Source organism: Cetorhinus maximus, chromosome 12 (assembly GCF_964194155.1).
Source record: "Cetorhinus maximus chromosome 12, sCetMax3.hap1.1, whole genome shotgun sequence".
In the NCBI taxonomy this organism is placed as follows: Eukaryota; Metazoa; Chordata; class Chondrichthyes; order Lamniformes; family Cetorhinidae; genus Cetorhinus; species Cetorhinus maximus.
In genome coordinates, this window is record NC_135890.1 from 68,110,466 (window position 1) to 68,126,628 (window position 16,163).

The window sequence follows — 16,163 nt, forward strand, 5'->3', positions numbered from 1 at the left end:
GCAGAGTGATTTCTAGTTGGAAGGAAGTTGCCCTGGGAGTCCTCAATATCGTCTCTAGACCCCATGAAGCCTCATATCATTAGGTCAAAAATGGGCAAGGAAACCTCCTGCTGATTAGCACCTACCAACCCCTTCAGTTGATGAAGTAGTGCTCCTCCATGTTGAACACCACTTGGAAGAAGCACTGAGGGTGGCAATGGCACAGAATGTACTCTGGCTGGGGACTTCAATGTCCATTACCAAGAGTGGCTTGGTAGCACCACTACTGACCAAGCTGGCCAAGTCCTAAATGACATAGCTGCTCAACTGGGTCTGTGGCAGGTAGTGAGGGAACCTACAAGACGAAAACCAACTTGACCTCATCCTCACTAATCAACCTGTCGCAAGTGCATCTGTCCATGACAGTACTGGTAATAGTGACCAAATCCCGTCTTCACATTGATGATACCCTCCATCATGTTATGTGGCACTACCACCATGTTAAATGGGATAGATTTCGAACAGATCTAGAAACTCAAGACTGGGCATCCATGAGGCGCTGTGGGCCATCAACATCAGCAGAATTGCACCAAACCACAATCTGTAACCTCATGGCCCAGCATATCCCCCACTCTACCATTGCCAACAAGCCAGGGAATCAACACTGGTTCAATGAAGCATGCAGGGGGGCATGCCAGGAGCAGCACCAGGCACACCTAAAAATGAGGTGTCAACCTGGTGAAGCTATAACACAGGACTACTTGCATGCCAAACAGCATAAGCAGAAAGTGATAGACAGAGCTAAGCGATCCCACAACCAACGGATCAGATCTAAGCTGCCGCATCCAGTTGTGAATGGTGGTGAACAATTAAACAACTAACTGGAGGAGGAGGCTCCACAAATATTCCCATCCTCAATGATGGGGGAGCCCAGCATATCAGTGCAAAAGAGAAGGCTGAGGCATTTTCTGCCATCTTCAGCCAGAAGTGCCGAGTAGATGATCCATCTCAGTCACCTCCGGGGGGTCCCTAGCATCATAGATGCCAGTCTTCAGCCGTGTGATATCAAGAAACAGCTGATGACACTGGATACTGCAAAGGCAGTGGGCCCTGACAACATTACGGCAATAGTACTAGAGACCTGTGCTCCAGAATTAGCCATGCCCCTAGCCAAGCTGTTCTAGTACTGACATCTACCTGGCAATGTGGAAAACTGCCAAGGTATGCCCTGTCCATAAAAGCCAGGACAAATCCAACCCAGCTAATTAATGCCCCATCAGTCTACTCTTGATCATCAACAAAGTGATGGAAAGCGTTTCGACAGTGCTATCAAGTGGCACTTACTCAGCAATAACCCGCTCACTGACACTTAGTTTGGGTTCTGTCAGGGCCACTCAGCTCTTCATCTCATTACAGCCTTGGTCCAAACATGGACAAAAGAGCTGAACTCAAGAGATGAGATGAGAGTGACTGCCCTTGACATCAAGGCAGCATTTGACCAAGTGTAGCATCAAGGGGTCCTAGCAAAACTGAAGTCAATGGGAATCGGGGAAAATTCCACTGGTTCAAGTTATACCTGGCACAAAGGAAGTTGTGGTTGTGGTTGTTGGAGGTCAATCTTCTCAGTCACGAGTCATCGCTGCAGGAGTTCCTCAGGGTAGTGTCCTAGGCCCAGCCACCTTCAGCTGCTTCACCAATGACCTTCCCTCCATTATAAGATCAGAAGTGGGGATGTTGGCTGATGATTGAACAATGTTTGGCACAATTTGCCACTCGTCAGGTACTGAAGCAATCCCTGTCTACATGCAGCAAGACCTGGACAATAATCCGGCTTGGGCTGATAAGTGGCAAGTAACATTCATACCACACATGTGCCAGGCAATGACCGTCTCCAACAAGAGAGAATTCAGCCATCTGCCCTTGACATTCAAGGCATTAGCATCGCTGAATCCCCCACTATCAGCATACCATTAACCAGAAACTGAACTGGACCAGCCACATAAATATGGTGGATACAAGGGGAGGTCAGAGGCTGGAATTCTGCGAAGAGTAACTCACCTCCTGAGTCTCCAAAGCCTGCCAGCTACAAGACACAAGTCAGGTCTTCACTTGCCTGGATGAGTGGAGCTCCACCAACTCAGGAATCTTGACACCATCCAGGACAAAGCAGCCCGCTTAATTGGCACCCCATCCACCATCTTCAACATTCACTCCTTCCACCAACAATGCACAGTGGCAGCAGTGTGTACCATCTACAAGGAACACTGCATCAACTCACCAAGGCTCTTTCGGCAGCACGATCCAAACCCCACAACCACTACCATCTAAAGGACAAGGGCAGCAGATGCATGGGAACACCGCCACCTGCAAGTTCCCCTCCAAGCCACACGCCATCCTGACTTGGAAATATATCGCCATTCCTTCACTGTCGCTGGGTCAATATCCTGGGACTCTCTCCCTAAGAGCACTGTGGGTATCCCTACAACACATGGACTGCAGCGGTTCAAGAAGGCAGCTCACCATCGCCTTCTCAAGGGTAATTAGGGAAGGGTAATAAATGCTGGCCTGGCCAGTGACACCCACGTCCCAAAAACAAATATAAATAAATTTGGCCACACTTCCAGCAGCCTGTGTTCAACCCCAAATCCCAACCATAAATGAACCTCCTCACCACCCCGACTTCCCCCAAACTAGGCATTTTAGGCATTCAGCTCCGCTGAGCAGGAATTGTCCAAGATTTAAATATGGAGTAGGACCATACTCTTGTATTTTCTCTTTCTAGACCAGTACAAACAAAGCTGAAAGCAGGATACAGGTTGAACACAGATCTTTAATGGAGGTTTCTTCTTACTATTGCTACATGTGCTGCTTACTGTGCAGACGAGCTAACCAAGGTCATGTGACCTTGCATCACTTCTCGTAATGACATAACTATTTGGCTGTGTTTGCTGCTAACACCATGCATGCACAGTTGTATACTGATGACAGGTCTGGGTTTAAGGGCCACCATCTTTATAGGGGGCAGTGTGCAGCAGGGCGCATGCGCGGTCACCACTAGCAGCAGGAGGAGAGAATATTGTGAATTTCTATCTGGGCTGACAGCGAGGGATTTTGGAAAATCCTTTTACACATGGTTGGAAGAGAAGGATTTGCAGACGGGAGAGTAAAATCTTTTCCTAGTAGGATATTTTACTACATTCATGTTGGTCAGTGTTTCTAAACTCTGCCTCACTATTGCAGTAATTAAGTGGATATAGTCTACCCCTCACAGTAACTCAAAACAGGAAGGTGTGTTATTGGATAGATGAAAAAAATAGACTGCTTGAACGATACCTCCTTCCACCTCAGTTCTTACTTTGGACTGTGGATAAAATTAATCCATGGAGAAATTTGCAACCAAAGTATTGCAAAGAAAGACTTTCGTTTATGTGATGGAGGAAACATGGCAGTCAATTTGTGCATAGCAAGCTCCACAATGAACAATGAGATTACGATCAGATAATCTGTTTCAGTCATTTTGGTTGAGGGGTAAATAGGCCAGGGGAGAACTTGCCTCACCTTCTTTGAAATGGTGCCATGGAATCTTTCACATCCACCAGAGAGGGCCCCAGTTTAAGTCTCCCCTTGCCTGGATGAGTGCAGCACTAACAACACTCAAGAAGCTTGACACCATCCAGGACTAAGCAGCCCACATGATTGGCAGCCCATCCACAAATATTCACTCCCTCCACCACCAACGAATGGTGGCAGCAGTGTATACCATCTACAAGATGCACTGCAGAAACTCGCCAAGCCTCTTTAGGCAGCACAGTCTAAACCCAGGACCGCTACCATCTAGAAGGACAAGGGCACCCACATCCTGTAAATTATTTTTTTTTTAAATTGGGACTCTGACAGTGCAGCACTTCTTCAGTACTACACTGGATTTTGTCCTCAAGTCTCTGGAGTGTCATAACCTTCTGACCCAAAGTTGGGCATGCTACCGCTGAGCCACATTGACTGTAAAACACTTTGGTGCAAGGTTGTGCAAGGCACTTTACAAATGAGTTTTTTTTAAACCTTTCGGTGAGACTCCTCTGAGGTAGGAACCTAATTTATTGGAGCAGAGTAGAGCAAATATTACTGTGCCCTTAGCAGTTAACATAATACTTTCCCCTGAATTTGTTCAAGTAGATTAAAAAAATATTTTACTAACTTACCAAAATTCTGGCCCAAAGGACTCCCACAGAAAGCCAAAAGCATGTCCAAATTAACAGTGAGGGTGTGAGTGAGAATGGAAAAACAGAACAAGGAACTGCTTTCAACACAAGCTCCATGACTACTTTATACACAAGGTGCATCCTTGATCATTCTAAAATTTACACTGAAATCAATGGGGAGCCATGAGCATGCTCTGCAGGCAATCGCCTTCCCTAACACCAGACTGTGTTTACTTAACTGACGCAGAGAGCTCTTGGAACAATGGAAATGCCTTGACAACCAATTTTTCAAGATACTAAGAGGAATTTGTTGAAAACAGCTAGCAAGAAGGCACCCACATCCTGTAGCAAGAAGTCCTGGAATTTGTGCTGTATCGTGTGACACTGGCCTCATTAATGATGGAGTTGGGGGTTTCCTGGCGGGGCAAGCCACCATCATATCTGGGCACCATATTTAAAAGGCGCTTGGACGGCAATTTACCCACCACGCTAATTGAGGATATAGCTAGAAGAGGACACAGAGCTCCAGCTCCCAAGTTCAGCATGCCTCCCTGGGCATCCTCCTCGACCAAGTGCAGGCCAGGAGGGACATCCTCTTTCCAATGGATGGGAGGAGAGGAGGCCGAGCAGGGATACAAACCCTGCATGGTAGTAAGTCTCCAGGGCAGTCGGTGCCCAGGGCCTCCAACAGAGGACTGACCTGCAATGCCGAAAAAGGATGAATGACCTCATCTGCGCTGCCCGGGTACGTGAACCCTCGACTGCTCACACTCATCTGAGTGAATGGTACAGGGTACATGGGCTTCAGTGGCACCGTGATAAAGTCATGCCTCATTCCCCACTGCAGTCCATCCACTCTGCAGGTGAAGAGGGCACTGTGGGTCCTTCACCTTCCAAACAGAGAGCTCACATGCTGCCTGAGAGGAGCAGGTCGGGCAAGTTGTTGGGGGTGGGAAGGGACTCGGGCATTGAGGGCACCAGCAAGCACCGCAAATGGCACGCTCTCTGAGCTTTATCCTTACATCTGCATGGGCTCACCACGCAGAAGAGTGCTGGCCTAGAACCCTTCTAGACAACCTGCAGTGCTTCAGTCACATGGCACATAATCCAGTGGGTTATTTGTTAGACTGAAAGCATGAGAAAAATACATGAAACCCAAATGTTCTCAACCCCATCTTCTCTCTTTGCACAGGAGAAGTTAAGCCATAATAGAAGAGAGAGGGAGAAGACGGGAGGGGTTCGACCCTAATTGAAAGAACTGGCTGACTTTGAGGAGCGGGCAGCCCAGCTGGCAGGGATGGAGAGGGACAGATCCAACAGAGATGGAGAGATTGGCTTGTGGCCTCCATCCAGTGAGGATCCATGTATATCAAAGAAACCTCAGGGTCAAGCGTGCCTCCATGTTGGAGGCAGCTCATGCAGTCACTTGCTCTCTCCTGTCTCACTTACAGGTGCGAGCATGAAGAGGGAAAGACCCAAAACTGAAGAAAACCTGTCCAGTATTAACTCAAGCCCAGAGAAGGGCAAGGACATCATTAATGAACAAAGTGCACCTATAGATGCATCACAGCAGACACTTGCACCCTCCACCAGCCTAGAGATACACACATCGGTGGGTATTAGTTCTAATTTAAGAAGGCTCTTACATTCTGGTGATCACTGCAGGAGGAGACAGGGTCAGCCAAGCTCACTGGTACTTGGAGGAATGCTGGGGAAGAGACATCCGCGAGGTTCAAGTCCAATAACGGGCCTCTGGAATGGGCCTTCCAAGAGATGCTGGAGATGTAGCAAGAGACGGGGAAAATCAGGCAGAGATGTCAAAGGCCCTCATCAGGATGGTTCACGAGGTAGAGGATCCATCTGCCTGCTGGCTGGTGAAGTGGTGCCAACCTGTGCATGCATGGAGGTCTCTGTGGAGAACCTGGTCCAACAGGCCCTTCAGCTCTCTCCCCATACCCCTTGATGCTTTTAGAGTCCAGAAATCTATCTATTTCCTTCTTAATTATATTCAGTGACTTGGCTTCCACAACCTTTTTCACCCTCTGAGTGAAGAAGTTTCTCCTCGCAGTCCTAAATGGTCTACCCGTTTCCTGAGATTGTGACCCCTTGTTCTAGACTCCACCCCCCAGCCAGTGGAAACATCATCCCTGCATCCAGTCTATCCAGCCTTGTCAGAATTTTATGTGTTTTAATGAGATTCCCTCTCATTCTTCTAAACCCCAGTGAATACAGACCTAGTCAGCCCAATCTCTCCTCATACAACAATCCTGTCATCCCAGGAATCAGTCTGGTGAACCTTCGCTGCACTCCCTCTATGGCAGGTATATCCTTTCTTAGGCAAGGAGACCAAAACTGCACACAATACTCCGGGTAAGACATCCTTGAACCTGTACTCAAGTCCTCTTTCAATGAAGAGGCCAACATACCATTTTCCTTCTTAACTGCTTGCTGCACCTGCATGCTTGCTTTCAGTGCTTGGTGTACAAGGACACCCAGGACCCTTTGTACATGAACATTTCCCAATCTATCACCATTTAAATAATACTCTGCCATTCTGCTTTTACTACTGAAGTGGATAACTTCACACTTATCCACGTTATACTGCAACTGTCATGGGGGCGGCTCAACCTCCCTCCAGGTGCCTGTTCCCCTTAAGGAGTCAGGTAGGGGCCTTCAGGCATTCAAAGGGAGGAGGGGCGGCAGTTGGACAGCCCCTGGCACCTCCACTCAGGACTCTCAGAGGTTGGCCGGCACTTCAGAATCCCCTTTGCCTGTGACCCCTTCAGCCTCATCCTCTGTCACCTCAGAGGGAGCAACTGCCCCACAGCAGGACAGCCAAAGTGAGCCGGGGCCTCCAGATGACAGCCGCCAAGGTCATCCAAGGCAATAGGGTCATGGGTCAGCAGGGAGCCTCCACCCCTGCTGCGGAGGTTGGGGAAGCACTTAGAAGTGTTAGGGAAGGAAAAGTTAAGAAGTTCTGAATTCACAAGTAGTTGCATGGGTGCACTATCATTGTTACCCATGTCAAAATTTTGTAAATATAGTTCACATGAACTTTATGTCTGACGTGGTTTATTTGCAATAGTCCTTGAGCATTTACGCGCCATGCACTCCCCCCAACCCTCCCCCCCATCATCTTATGAAGGATACCCCATGACCCCCGGAATCAGGCAGGGAGGTAAATTTCTTTGTCGGGACCTTGCGAGCCATGTGCAAGAGATCTCCCGCACACTGTGCCATTGCTCTTCACACTCTCATCTGTCCCTAGCATTGTAAATACTTCATGCTGTGGTTCCCCTTCAGTTGTCCAGTTGAGATGGCCTGCATCTCCGCCCACCTCGATAACCCAGCTCTCATGCAACATCTCAAGATCTCCACCACGAGGGTCTGCATAGTTGCGACCAGTCATGATGGTAGTAACATTTGAGGTAGAGTCTAACACCTTTTCCACTCCCCTGTCACCCACTCCCCCGTCACCCACACCCACACTCAGCGCCCCTTCACACGACATCATCACCCCCTCACCCTCCCAGCTCCCACTGCCCCTTTTAACCATCACCATCCCCTCCTATCACCGGTACCCTGAGTATGCTCCCCAGGAATCCTCCACTGACTCCAGGAATCCTCCATTGACCTCTCCCACACCCCCCCCACCCCCCCACCCCATCAGTAGCCCTCCGTGCCCGTCCATACCTATGGACAACCCCCATGCCCCTTCACACCTGCACGAAGCCACAACCCCCACCCGCAACCCAACGCGGACCTTCACACCCTCCTGCTCTGTACCAGCTCATCCATTGCAAGACCCCCACCGAATCTCTATTTCCCTTACCACCCCCAACTTCCTCCACCCCACCTTAGGCCTGTACACCAGCCCCACCTCTTCATTCCTCTCGTCCCCATCTTTCACCCCGCCGCCCAGCAGTACCTCCCACCTGCAGCTTGATGTTCTGAATCCTGGAAGAAGTTTCTGGTTGATGATATGAAACCTGGAAGAAGCTGCTGCACCGAGAACAACCATGTCCTGGATGCTGCTGCACAGAGAAGATCTACATGGTTGATGCTCCACCCACTCAATGCTGCATGTGGTGTTCCAGGGTCTGGTCGCTGTACACCTCCATCTTCTCCACATCTCCACAAGCTGCCCCAGGCCTTCTTAAGGTTGGTCCAGATGTATTCTGGACCGGTGTGATTTCCCACTGGCATGTGCAAGAAGTCTCCCCAGCACACTAAGCCTTTGTCCTTCACACTCTCATCTGTCCTAAGGCGATTCCGATCTGGTCTACTTCTGCATCACATTAGTGGGATGCGTATCGGTTTCATGCCAGCCTCTGGCAGGAATTGCGACCTGCCATGGTAGCTGAGAATGAAAGGTCCCGCCATCATTTTACACCAGTAGGGAACCAATTTTTGAGCTCCCACCGCACTGGTGCCCCCAACCTGCCATTAATCCCACCGCAGGGAGGACTGAAACATTCTGCCCTGTTTCACACTTAAGTGGATCTGGTTCTGTTTCATTCAGCAATGAAACTGCTTGCCTTATCTCTGTAATCTCCACCAGTCCTACAATTCTCCAAGGTCTCAGCACTCCTCCAGTTCCAGACACTTAAGCATCCCCAATATTCTTTGTGCCATCATTGGTGGCTATGCCTTCATTTGCCAAGACCCTGAATGCTGAATTCTTCCATAAACCTCTCCACCTCTCCTTCCTCCTTTAAGACATTTATGAGGCTACATGTCAAATTTTGTCCGATAATACTTCTGAGCAATGCACGGACGCACACGCACTGATGCACTCACACTCACCATGCACTTACGCACGCACTTGCGCTCACACATGCACGCACTCATACTCACACATGCACTCACGCGCGCATTCATGTACTCACGCACACACTCGTACTCACTCACACAATAGAGTCTATTATAAAGGATGTAATAGCAGAGCTTTTAGAAATTTATAATATAATCAAGCAGAGTCAGCATGGCTTCATGATGGGGAATCATGTCTGACAAATTTATTAGAATTCTTTGAGGAGGTAACAAGCAGGATAGATAAAGGGGAACCAGTAGATGTAATATATTTGGATTTCCAAAAGGTGTTCAATAAGGTACCGCACATAAGGCTACTTAATAAGATAAGAGTCCATGGTGCTGGGGGTAGTATATTAGCATGGGTAGAGGACTGGCTAACTAATAGAAGACAGAGAGTTGGGATAAGGGGAGCATTTTCAGGATGGCAACCTTTAACTAGTAGAGTGCCACAGCAATCGGTGCTGGGGCCACAATTATTTACAATATATATTAATGGCTTAGATGGGGGCAGTGAATGTACTATCACTAATTTTGCAGATGACACAAAAAGAGATGGGAAGGCAAGTAGTGAGGATGACACAAAGCGTCTACAGAGGGATATAGACAGGTTAAGTGAGTGGGCAGAAACTTGGCAGATGGAATATAATGTGGGAAAATGTGAGGTTATGCACTTTGGCAGGAAAAATAGAGGAGCTGAATATTATTTAAATGGAGAAAGACTGCAGAAGGCTGCAGCACAGAGGGATTGGGAGTCCTTGTGCATGAATCCCAAAATGTTAACATACAAGTTCAACAGGTAATAGGGAAGGCAAATGGAATGTTGGCCTTTATTTCAAAGGGAATTGAGTTTAAAAATAGGGAAGTGTTGCTTAAACTATACAAGGCACTAGTTAGACCACACCTAGAATACTGTGAACAGTTTTGGCCCTTATCTAAGGAAGGATATACTGGCATTGGAGGCAGTCCAGAGAATGTTTCATTAGGTTGATCCCGGGTATGGAGGGATTTTCATATGAGGAGAGGTTAAGTAGGCTGGGACTGTACTCATTGGAGTTTAGAAGAATGAGAGGCGACCTTATTGAAACATATAAGATTCTTAGGGGGGCTTGACAGAGTAGATGCTGAGAGGTTGTTTCCCCTTGTGGAAGAGTCCAGAGGACATAATCTCAGAGTATAATGTAAAATGTACAACCCATTTAAGACAGAGATGAGGAGGAATTTCTTCTCTCAGAGGGTAGTCAATCTGTGGAATTCTTTATCGCAGAGGGCTGTAGAGGCTGGGTCATTAAGTATATTCAAGGCTGAGATAGACAGATTTTTAGTCAGTAAGGGAATCAAGGATTATGGGGAAAAGGCAGGAAAGTGGAGTTGAGGATTATCAGATCAGCCATGATCTCATTGAATGGCGGAGCAGACTACATGGGCCAAATGGCCTATTTCTGCTCCTACGTCTTATGGTCTTATGCTTCATGGTGTTTTACTGTGTTAAAGATGCTATATAAATGCAAGTTGTTTTTGCTACTGTAATTGTTGCTGTAAGGTGTTTGACCAAATATTGGAATGTTGTAAGATCACTAGGCCTGGCTCAATGCTGTCTTTGAAATTCACTGCATTCATGCTCCCTGGTGCAGGGCCTTTTACTTACCGCAGTGATGAATTTATTATTTGAGCTTTCAACATGGGATGTTCTAGAAATTTCTTTAAATACTTTGGGAGTGGGAATCCACTTTCTGCGAGCTTAATTGAAGGTTCAAACAGGGATTTCCAGGGTAATTTCCCAAATTTCTGGTGTGCTTCCTCGTAGCCTCGCAGTTCCCCCGGCACAGCAATCCATTGGGGACCTGCTTCTGGGACACAGTTAACACACACACATATCACCCTAATACACAATATATCAGTGACAAGCCATCCTATTTATTCATTGAAAATAGCTGAGCTGAATCACAGAAGAAACAAAGAGTCTAATGCCTGAATCCCTGCTCACTCCCTGAACCTCTGTGGCTCATCCCATCTTTCCTCCTTTAAGATGTTCCTTAAAACCTACTTCTTCGACCAAACATTCAGTCACCCTTCTTAGTGTCTCCATTGGCTCTGAGTCTTTTTTTTTGTCTGATAACATTCCTGTGAAGCACCTTGGAGCATTTAATTATGTTAAAGGCAATATATAAATGCAAGTCGTTGATGATATTGTAAAATAGCATTAAAGTCCTCCCTCCTCGCTATCATTTGCGGCCGAACCCAGGTCTCAAAAGGAAAAAGGCAATCTAGCAATAAGACACATCATCTGGTCTCAGAATTCACTCATTTTAAAATATATTCCTCCTTTTCCTCATTCATTTGAGTACCTTGTGTTACTTATTTTACCTTTACCAATGTTAATTCTGCTCCCTATATGCCAGGCATCAGTAACTGTTCCCAGTCTACAGCTGGTGTTAGTAATTATATATCTTCAGCTTACCTCAGACTGCCAGGCACAATAACTCCTTCGAGCCAGCACACTGTCTGAGCCAGCACAGTGGTGCACAGTCAAACTCCCTGTACAATGGCCGATCCAGCAAATCAGCACAGGTCAGATGCAAAGCAAAGCTCTCATGTCCCCAGCCCTCCAGTCCCAGCCCCTGAATAGTAACCTCTGCTGCACCATTGTAACATCCATCCATTTACCACATCAGTCTGGAATCGATTTCCTGCAGTAGATTTCCAATTCCTGAGGCAGTTAAAGCAGTGCATCATGTTCCTGGGACTATACGAGTGTCATTTCAGTTGGGACCCTTACAGACCACAGGCAAACAGAGTTCAATCCCAAACAGAGATCCTTCAAGGGACTAATGGAATCAGTTCAGAACACAGCTGCAGAAATTTACATAGGATGCAAAGACTGGCAGATGGCCAATGTTTATGGATTTCAAAAGGAAATGTTTTGCTTGATCAACCTTGTTGAGTTTTTAAAGGCGTAACAGAGAGTAGACAAGTGCAATGCAGTAGATGTAATTTATCTGGTTAAGTTACCACATAACAGACTAATGAATGAAGTCAGAGAATGCACAATCAGGGAACAAACAGTAGAATGGATAGCAAGCTGACTTCAAACCAGAAAGCAGAATGTAGGGATAAAGAGTGTTTTTTTCAGAGTTATAGAAGGTGGGAAGTGGTGTTCCACAAGAATCATCTCTGGGACCACAGATGTTCATAATTTATATGAATGATTTAGACTTTGGAATCAAAAACACAATTTTTAAACGTGCAGATGTTGCCAAATTATGTGTGGTAGGGCAGTGGTGATGGTTACTCAATACTAAAAAATACTCAAATTACAAGAAGATATTAACAAACTTGCAGAATGGACATATAATTGTCAAATTAATTTCAACACAGATAAATATGAAGTATAAACATGACAATCAGAAAAATAAGGAGGTTGCATATTATTTAGAAAATAAGAATCTAAATGGGGTAGAGGAGCAAAGAGATCTGGGAATACAAATACACAAATCACTAAAAGGAGCGACACAGATTAACAAGACCATAAAAAAGCAAACCAAACACTCAGCTAATTTCTAAAAGGGTAGAATTGAACAGTAAAGAAGTTATGCTAAACTTGTGTCGAACCCTCATTAGACCACACAGGGTACTGTATGCAGTTCTAGTAGCTATATTATAGAAAGATATCGAGGCACAGGAGAAGAGGCAGAAAATAATTAGAAGGATAGTACCAGACATGCATTGCAATACATATCAGGAGAGGATGAACAGGCTGGGTCTCTTTAAAAAAGGTGGAATGTTGATCTAATAGAGGTCTTTAAAATGATGAAAGATTTTGATAGAGTTCGCAGAGGGAGAATATTTCTATATTTACACTTGTGAGAACGATCAAAACTGGAGGCCACTGATTTACAAGTCACCATGAAATTATTAGGCTGACAAAATTAGATGATGAAAAACAAGAGGACCTTGAGTAGAGCATAAAGGTTCTGGTTAGGCTGAATGGCCTGTTTCTTTGCTGAGTGGCTTGTTTCTGTGCTGTAAGGCCTGTTTCTGTGCTGAATGGCCTGTTTCTGTGCTGAATGTCCTGTCTCTGTGCTGAATGGCCTGTTTCTGTGCTGAATGGCCTGTTACTGTGCGGTATGGCCTGTTTCCGTGCGGTATGTTCTGTTTCTCCGCTGAATGGCCTGTTTCTATGCTGAATGGCCTGTTTCTGTGCTGAATGTCCTGTTTCTGTGCTGAATGTCCTGTTTCAGTGCTGAATGTCCTGTTTCTGTGCTGAATGGCCTGTTTATGTGCTGAATGGCCTGTTTCTGTGCTGAATGGCCTGTTTCTGTGCTGAATGGCCTGTTTCTGTGCTGAATGGCCTGTTTCTGTGCTGTATGGCTTGTTTCTGTGCTGAATGGCCTGTTTCTGTGCTGAATGTCCTGTTTCTGTGCTGTATGACCTGTTTCAGTGCTGAATGGCATGTTTCTGTGCTGAATGGCCTGCTTCTGTGCTGTATGGCTTGTTTCTGTGCTGAATGTCCTGTTTCTGTGCTGAATGGCCTGTTTCTCTGCTGAATGGCCTGCTTATGTGCTGTATGGCCTGTTTCTGTGCTGAATGGCCTGCTTCTGTGCTGAACGGCTTGTTTCTGTGCTGTATGTCCTGTTTCTGTGCTGTATGACCTGTTTCTGTGCTGAATGGCCTGTTTCTGTGCTGAATGGCCTGTTTCTGTGCTGAATGGCCTGTTTCTGTGCTGAATGGCCTGTTTCTGTGCTGAATGGCCTGTTTCTGTGCTGAATGGCCTGTTTCTGTGCTGAAAGGCCTGCTTATGTGCTGAATGGCCTGTTTCTGTGCTGAATGGCCTGTTTCTGTGCTGTATGGCTTGTTTCTGTGCTGAATGTCCTGTTTCTGTGCTGAATGGCTTGTTTCTGTGCTGAATGTCCTGTTTCTGTGCTGAATGTCCTGTTTCTGTGCTGAATGTCCTGTCTCTGTGCTGAATGGCCTGTTTCTGTGCTGAATGGCCTGTTTCTGTGCTGAATGGCTTGTTTCAGTGCTGAATGGGCCGTTTCTGTGCTGTATGTCCTGTCTCTGTGCTGAATGGCCTGTTTCTGTGCTGCATGGCCTGTTTCTGTGCTGTATGTCCTGTTTCTGTGCTTAATGCCCATTTTCTGTGCTGAATGGCCTGTTTCTGTGTTGAATGGCTTGTATCTGTGCTGTATGTCCTGCTTCTGTGCTGTATGTCCTGTTTCTGTGCTGAATGAGCCGTTTCTGTGCTGTATGGCCTGTTTCTGTGCTGTATGTCCTGTTTCTGTGCTGAATGGTCTGTTTCTGTGCTGTATGGCTTGTTTCTGTGCTGAATGGCTTGTTTCTGTGCTGTATGTCCTGTTTCTGTGCTGAATGGCTTGTTTCTGTGCTGAATGGCCTGTCTCTGTGCTGAATGGCTTGTTTCTCTGCTGAATGGCCTGTTTCTGTGCTGAATGGCTTGTTTCTGTGCTGAATGTCCTGTTTCTGTGCTGAATGGCTTTTTGCTGTGCTGAATGGCTTGTTTCTGTGCTGAATGTCCTGTTTCTGTGCTGAATGGCTTGTTTCTGTGCTGAATGGCCTGTTTCTGTGCGGAATGTCCTGTTTCTGTGCTGAATGGCTTGTTTCTGTGCTGAATGGCCTGTCTCTGTGCTGAATGGCCAGTTTCAGTGCTGAATGGCCTGTTTCTGTGCTGAATGGCCTGTTTCTGTGCTGAATGGCCTGTTTCAGTGCTGAATGGTCTGTTTCTGTGCTGAATGACCTGTTTCTGTGCTGAATGGCTTTTTGCTGTGCTGAATGGCTTGTTTCTGTGCTGAATGTCCTGTCTCTGTGCTGAATGGCCTGTTTCTGTGCTGAATGGCCTGTTTCTGTGCTGAATGGCCTGTTTCTGTGCTGAATGGCCTGTATCTGTGCTGAATGGCCTGTTTCTGTGCTGAATGGCCTGTTTCTGTGCTGAATGGCCTGTTTCTGTGCTGAATGGCTTGTTTCTGTGCTGAATGGCCTGTGTCTGTGCTGAATGGCCTGTTTCTGTGCTGAATGGCCTGTTTCTGTGCTGAATGGCTTGTTTCTGTGCTGAATGGCCTGTTTCTGTGCTGAATGTCCTGTTTCTGTACTGAATGGCTTGTTTCTGAGCTGAATGTCCTGTCTCTGTGCTGAATGGCTTGTTTCTGTGCTGAATGTCCTATTTCTGTGATGAATGGCATTTTGCTGTGCTGAATGGCTTGCTTCTGTGCTGAATGTCCTGTTTCTGTGCTGAATGGCCTGTTTCGGTGCTGAATGGCCTGTTTCTGTGCGGAATGTCCTGTTTCTGTGCTGAGTGGCCTGTTTCTGTGCTCAATGGCCTGTCTCTGTGCTGAGTGGCCTGTTTCAGTGCTGAATGGCCTGTTTCTGTGCTAAATGGCCTGTTTCTGTGCTGAATGGCCTGTTTCAGTGCTGAATGGCCTGTTTCTGTGCTGAATGGCCTGTTTCTGTGCTGAATGGCTTTTTGCTGTGCTGAATGGCTTGTTTCTGTGCTGAATGTCCTGTCTCTGTGCTGAATGGCCTGTTTCTGTGCTGAATGTCCTGTTTCTGTGCTGAATGGCCTGTTTCTGTGCTGTATGGCCTGTTTCTGTGCTGAATGGCCTGTTTCTGTGCTGAATGGCCTGTTTCTGTGCTGAATGGCCTGTTTCTGTGCTGAATGGCTTGTTTCTGTGCCGAATGGCCTGTTTCTGTGCTGAATGGCCTGTTTCTGTGCTGAATGTCCTGTTTCCGTGCTGAATGGCCTGTTTCTGTGCTGTATGTCCTGTCTCTGTGCTGAATGGCCTGCTTCTGTGCTGTATGGCCTGTTTCTGTGCTGAATGGCTTATTTCTGTGCTGAATGGCTTGTTTCTGTGCTGAATGGCCTGTTTCTGTGCTGTATTGCTTGTTTCTGTGCTGAATGGCCTGTTTCTGTGCTGAATGGTCAGTTTCTGTGCTGAATGGCCTGTTTCAGTGCTGAATGGCCTGTTTATGCGCTGTATGACCTGTTTCTGTGCTGAATGGCCTGTTTCTGTGCTGAATGGCTTATTTCTGTGCTGAATGGCCTGTTTCTGTGCTGTATTGCTTGTTTCTGTGCTGAATGTCCTGTTTCTGTGCTGTATTGCTTGTTTCTGTGCTGAATGTCCTGTTTCAGTGCTGAATGGCCTGTTTCTGTGCTGTATTGCT

At 46.7% G+C, this 16,163-nt stretch overlaps 1 protein-coding gene across 1 annotated transcript in view; it reads right to left on the reverse strand.

The window, feature by feature from the left end:
* The window catches only part of LOC144687982 (glutathione hydrolase 5 proenzyme-like), a 50,766-nt gene that overhangs the window by 30,641 nt on the left and 3,962 nt on the right, over window positions 1-16,163 (reverse strand). Inside the window, exon 2 of the mRNA XM_078554642.1 lies at window positions 10,639-10,840. Within this exon, the coding sequence (XP_078410768.1) occupies window positions 10,639-10,840 (202 nt within the window). The remainder of the gene's footprint in view (window positions 1-10,638; window positions 10,841-16,163) is intronic.